General features: G+C 37.9%; 1 protein-coding gene across 1 annotated transcript; it reads right to left on the bottom strand.

Annotated features, from left to right (window-relative positions):
* Positions 1-509: 509 nt before the first annotated feature.
* On the bottom strand, positions 510-6,003 carry LOC112570192 (mitochondrial import receptor subunit TOM20 homolog). The gene is made up of 5 exons (XM_025248505.1): positions 5,796-6,003; positions 5,395-5,441; positions 2,600-2,681; positions 1,879-2,021; positions 510-1,094 (listed from the first exon to the last, which is right to left on the bottom strand). Exons 1-5 carry the CDS (start codon positions 5,986-5,988, stop codon positions 1,020-1,022), a joined length of 540 nt encoding a protein of 179 aa, XP_025104290.1. The 5' UTR covers positions 5,989-6,003; the 3' UTR covers positions 510-1,019.
* Positions 6,004-6,354: the final 351 nt, after the last annotated feature.

The raw sequence follows: 6,354 nt of genomic DNA on the forward strand, positions 1-6,354 counted from the left end.
AATGTTTCTTTTGTTCAGCAGTGCTTTAGGCCCTTGGTCACCCAAGGTTTGTTGTTAGGATAAACATACACTGCCTTGATGGACTGGTGCAATCAACACTATTTTACTCCTCACTTTTACTCCTAACTGTGTGTTAAATGTCTGTATGGGTATGTGAGCAAAGACAAATTTCTGTCCTCCTGGGCAGACAATAAAGTCTGTTTTGATTTGATTTTGATTTGATTTTGATACTTTCTGCATCCTCAGACACATCAATAATTTCACTCTTTATCTGCTTCATCATCACTTTAAAGTTTGTTCACAGAAATGGAAGAAATTTATATACTCTGACAACACATTCTCTCCCAATTTTACCCTGCATTCATTATGATGACAAAAAATTTAACTCATTTTCAAATGTCATTTTAGCAAAACATAGATTGTACACAAAGCACTCCTTCAAACCACATCACTCTTACAGAACTCTTGTGGAAAAAAACAGACATGGACAAAAAAAATCTGAACAATTGTAAGAGTCAGGAATTTTGCTGTATTTCCAATCCTGGAGAAAGTATTAAAAACTATCACACTAGCATTTTTAACAATGGGTACATATGGAAACAATCACTCGTAACATAACAGAACTGGTGAGACAACCACCCCAAATGGCAAAACAGCTTATAGTGAAATGATCAACACTACTTCATGACACCTGTAATAGCAAGTCTTCAAAAAAAAAAAAAAAAAAAAAAATATGGATATACTTAATATCACTGCCATAAAATTATTGGGAATTTTGGCTGTAAGAATTTCAAACTGGTATCTGAAAACAATCAAAAGACCTTTCTGTGTGCTTAGAAAACTTTGGATAGTAAAATCTGAACAGCGTAAGTTTTCTTGTGAAGAGTATGAATCTGTGTCTATTAAACTATGTTTACAGCCTCTGTTAATTGAAACGAGCATTGTGGTCTTCAAAACATGTTACAAAAACAATGACTATAGGCTTCAGTGATGACAAAACGGAAAAGGTTCATGGGAGTTTACTCCAAATCATCTTCCTCTAGTGATGCTGACTGATCTCCTCCTCCAGCTGCGGCGCTGCTCATCATGAGACGCTGTGCAAACATTTAAGTTGCAAATGTTATCAAATCAGGCCACCAAAATGAGCATATCTCATAAGATTTCAATACTTCACACCTCATCAAATACTCATGATTTATACATGTATAAAAATATAAGTTATTTTTTTTTTACAAAATAAGCTTTTAAAGCACATTCTGTGGAAAAAAAATATTAAACTTTTTTCCCCATTATTCTAGTAAAAAAAAAGTACAATGGAACTAATCATTACTGAAAACAGTGTATGAGGTCAGAGCATGCTCTCAGGATTTTTTTCTAATATATGTGTCTGCATGGAACAGAGTAGATAAAGAAAGACAAATTTGTGACCACATGGTGAGAAGACGGGAAGAATCTAAATGTAGCATCTTGTTAGGTTCCCTGACACAAGAAGTATCTTGCTGGGATGAGAGGATGGGACCTCTTTTGTTTTACAGGAAGAAATTGCAATGGTAGTTCCATCAAAGCATGAAGTAATATGAAAGCCATGCCTTCTTTGACATAATTTTTAAGACATATAGATGGTTAGCCAAAAGCACACAAGATAATCCCAAATAAAGAATACCTATGGATCAGAAAAACAGAACATGAAAAAAGCCTGGTTGCTTTGCTGATCAACAAGAGCATCAGATTGACTGTCAGATCAATAGCAAATGTAGGTTCTTTCTTGTCAGCAATTTGTTTGTGGAAACATTCATGAAACACAAACCATCTCTTTACAGCAGTTCAAACAAACTGACATTGTTGACAGTTAAGCATCATAATGACTACCTAACATACCTGTCCTGCTGAAGGCAGTCTCTGGATAAGGAGCTGGAATACCTGAGGAGGCAGTGTCTGCTGCAGCACCTGAAGCAGCTGCTGAGGCTGTCCACATACAGCAACAGCATTGCTCAGGTGTTCCACTCCATTCTCGATGTCACCTGAACACAAAAACAGAGATAGTTTTATACCTTCTTGTTTGTATGGATACTAAATTTGGTAGCACCATCAGCTAGGCTGATATACTCTGCTAAATATCTCAACTAAGTCGTTATGCAAATGCCTACTAAAGTCTATAATGCTCATGCAATATCTGATCTTTAATGTTTTGAAATATGTTTGCGACACACATTGTTGAGAAAGTCCTTTTCTTGCAGTTACATACCAACCAGACCTTATTGATAACACATCTTTTTCCTTTCTTCTACTCAAGAACCAACAAAATATTTTAACATTAAAATAGAAAACTAAAAGTGTCACAAATCGTTCTTGCCACAAGCTTAGCTAGCAATCAGGCTAGTGTTCAGATCATCTGCTGATTTACTTTAAAAAGCCAATGCTTTTGCATATTAACACTTTTCTTTTTTGCAAATATAACAAATACCCACTCTGTTTTGTTACTTTTCTTCTTTTCTTATGTAAACACCTCCAGTACTTCACTGAAATTTTAATGAACTTTGCTACCTTAAACTTTCTGGCAATGATAACTTCCAAGGTTCAAAGGACCACCTGAACATACCTGCTGCCAAGAGTTCCTCTCCCTGCTGCACTTCCTGAAGGAAGAAGCGCTGCATAGCCTCTGGGCTTGACAGGTCTGGCAGCTGCGAACAGGATCAGCAATTATTTAATTGCCATCCACTTGACACATAGTATTCTATATAATATGGTATAACCTACACACAAATTAGTGTGTCACATTGCCCACAGAATAATCTATACATGTTCTTACCAATGTTTTAATAAAAGTAGTCAATGTTTTACACATCATACACACATAACTTTTAGGGAACCTAAAACATTTCAGCTTTACACCAGTAAAGATGAGCAACTCAAGATGATGATGCTCACCTCTACTGGTCATCAAAAAATTATATAATCACACTTTCTGGGATGGGGAGGGAAATAGGACTGGTGCTGTACCCTAAAAAAACAATATCACGGCAAGACAACCAGCCCTGTAAACAGATGACATATGCAGAGCAGAACAGCCTGCCTGAGATAACTGAACCCAGGACAGCACACCTTACTGGTGACAGGTACTATTGCACCACTGGGCCACCCAGAATATAGGGGGTCTGACCAAAAAGAGCCATATGGACTATTTTAACACCAAAAGTGGTACTATTGTAGCCATTTACACTATTTTAACATCAGTAGCGGTATCATTCTTCCTGTAGTGAAGACTGGCGCAAGACATGGCGGAATATTATCACCAACAATCTTCCTGATGGTCATAGACTGGATTATGTGCAAGACAACCAAAGACAACAACACCGGTATCCAGTGGACATTCACCAAACAGCTAGAGGACCTGGACTTTGCAGATGACATTATTCTCCTATCTCATTGGCAACAACATGCACAAACTCAACTAAGTAAGCTAGCAGAGGAAGCTGAGAAGACTGGCTTAAAGGTCAAGAAAGAAGACCAAAGTGATGAGAATCAACAGCAAGCAGGATCTCTCAATCCAACTTCTAGGAGAGAACATCCTGGAAACAAATCACTTCGTGTATCTAATAATAATAATATGACCTAGAATAAGATGGCCTGAAAAGATCTCCAACAGCTGCCTGTGGAAAAAAACCAGCCAGAATGCCACTAGCCAAGACATCACAAAGCGCAAATGGTGCTGGATAGGACACACCCTGAGCAAACCAGCTGACACCATGGCCAGGCAGGCACTTGACTGGAATCCTCAGGGGAAGAAGAGAGTTTGGAGACCGAAGCAGACTTGGAAAAGAACAGTAGAAAGTGAGGCAAAGGACATCGGAACCACATGGGCCCAACTGAAAGGGGCTGCCCAAAACCGGGTCTGCTAGTGAGGTGTTGTTGCGGCCATATACTCCTCAAGGAAGCAACAATGAATAAACTGAACTAGTGGTATCATTGTATGTTTTTGAGTCTTGCAGGGGTTGAGGAATTGATGAATTGGCATTTTACATGGAGCCAGCAACTAAGGCTAGATCACAGCAAAGGTAGCCAGTCCTGTAAACAGATGTCACATGCAGAGAAAGAACTGAGTCTTGTTGATTAAAACATTTGTGGGGAAAGACCTCCCTACTCAGCATTACTTATTTTGGCTTAAGAATATTTCCTTTTGATCAGTTCTTTTTGAAATATTTCTACTACTGGCCTATTTCAGGGAGCATAGAGCACTTCTTATAAAATCTTCAGTGACTGGTTTTTCACAAAGAGGGTGGAGCACTTTCTTTGAAAAACATAACCAGGGCTTCTGCTTACGCAAAAAATTGCGTACAGTACGCATTAAAAGTTCGGAGGACACCTTCAATTTTCGTTCATGGGGTCCCCTTCAAATTTGGGCAAAGAACAGGGACCCCTTAAAAATCTGAAGAGAATTTAGCCTTAGCAGAAGCCCTGCATAACTGACAATTATTTAAAAAACATTTTCTAGCCATTTCTCCAATGAGCTAGGTTTGTGGTTTAACTTTTGACAGAGGCAATACAATTTAATGAACTATGTTATTCTTCTTAAATGTTTATGTAATAGGACAGCATATAATATTTTCACTTCATGCTCAGAGTATTCCACTAGCAAATTACTAAAAAAATCAATGTAGGTTTATTTATACAGCTATTTTTTACATTTTTTAGAAGTGAGTTTTGTAAGCACATTTACTCAATTAAAATGTCACTAAATTGTGCTTATAACTGCCTTGATGGAAAAGAGGGGGGAGGGTGATTCACACCAAGTCAGCTCTGTAAACAGATACCACATGCAGAGAAAGAACAGTGTGCCCGAGACAAGATCTGAACCCTGGACAGTCAATTCTCACTGAACTGGTGACTGGCGCGAACTGTTGCGCCACCAGACCATGCTGGAGACCACGATCGAGACATGTCACAGAGTTGTTAAAAAAAAGCTATTTATGTTGATACACATAAACCTAAAATGAAGGCACCGTGCCACACAACTTAAAGATAATTTATCACAGGCCAAACTTCCTTTAAGGAAAGAACAAAATTAAAAAATATTTTGTGTAATTTTGTTGTTGTTGTTGCTTAAAGCAGGTAGATCAAAGAACTACAGTCCTAAAAATTGAGCACAAAAAATAGGTTTCAAAGAATGAACTTCAAAAAATTTCTTTTTGCAGCAGTAAAATCATATAGTCTTCAAAATGGAAAAACACTCATAATGCCATCACGTAAAGATACTGAATCAATCCATTTAAAACTTTAAATTATCTTACCACGTTTGATAATGTTCAATGATCGGGCTGTCCAATGCAGCAAGTTAGCTCATTGACCTATAACTATTAAATTGTGTTTATTGAAGTTCTTTCATTGTTACTGTACCTGAGTTTTCGACTGGGCTTGTTTTTGCTGCCTCAACTTTTTCCTTTCTGCAAATACGCAAAGAATAAATTTCTTAGGTTTATCCACGCACTTACATGGTATGTGATAAACTCAAAGAGCTGCATGCATACTATAACGTGCAATGTGACCCTTAGAATGACCTGTTCATCTGATGAAATGAACATCGACCATCGAGATGAAACTCTTTCAGAACTGATTATACAGCACCATTCAATGTAAGAAATCTGTAATTTTCATAACCTGGTCATAATAAAAGAATGGCACTAAAAACACCTAGCACAAAGATGCGAATTACTTCATATTTTCGGATAGATCATTAGAGGTGGACATCGACTCATAATTGTCATTTTCTCAGAGACAGTTGATTTAACTATACTTACTTTCTCGTAATTTCTGCTTAAAATCGGGATCACTTCTCCTTTTCTGATCAAAATAAATGCAATAGCCTATGAAACAAAGGCCTGCGCCTGCGGCAGCGATTCCTAACGTCGTTCTTGACATCATCTCAATACCACGCTGCAGGTAGAAGTTATATGGCAAGCCAAAACGGAGCAGGTAGTGACGTAAACGCATGCGCACACTGATGGGATAGGGTGTGGGCCAGCGTCGTCAAGAGAGAATGTACACAGGCTTGATGATGATGATCGATGTCGATTTGTAATGCGCAGATATCCATTCCGAAGAATGCTCATTGCGCACAAAAAACAAAAGAACAAAAAATAAAGTGAACAAATATATAAAACACCAGGAAAGTAAAAAATAGAGACAGAAGTGATTCTTTTTTGAAAGAAACAGATGGGTCTTCAGCCTTTTTCGAAACGTGGTTGCTTCAGGCTTCTATGATTTGACTGTGAGTATGCAGCCGCAGAATTCTCATGTCCCAGAAGTCATCCCTATCCCACTGCTGGATTGTTACTCCAAAAATAAGAAGTCATATCC

This window comes from Pomacea canaliculata, linkage group LG8 (assembly GCF_003073045.1).
Source record: "Pomacea canaliculata isolate SZHN2017 linkage group LG8, ASM307304v1, whole genome shotgun sequence".
Taxonomy (NCBI): domain Eukaryota; kingdom Metazoa; phylum Mollusca; class Gastropoda; order Architaenioglossa; family Ampullariidae; genus Pomacea; species Pomacea canaliculata.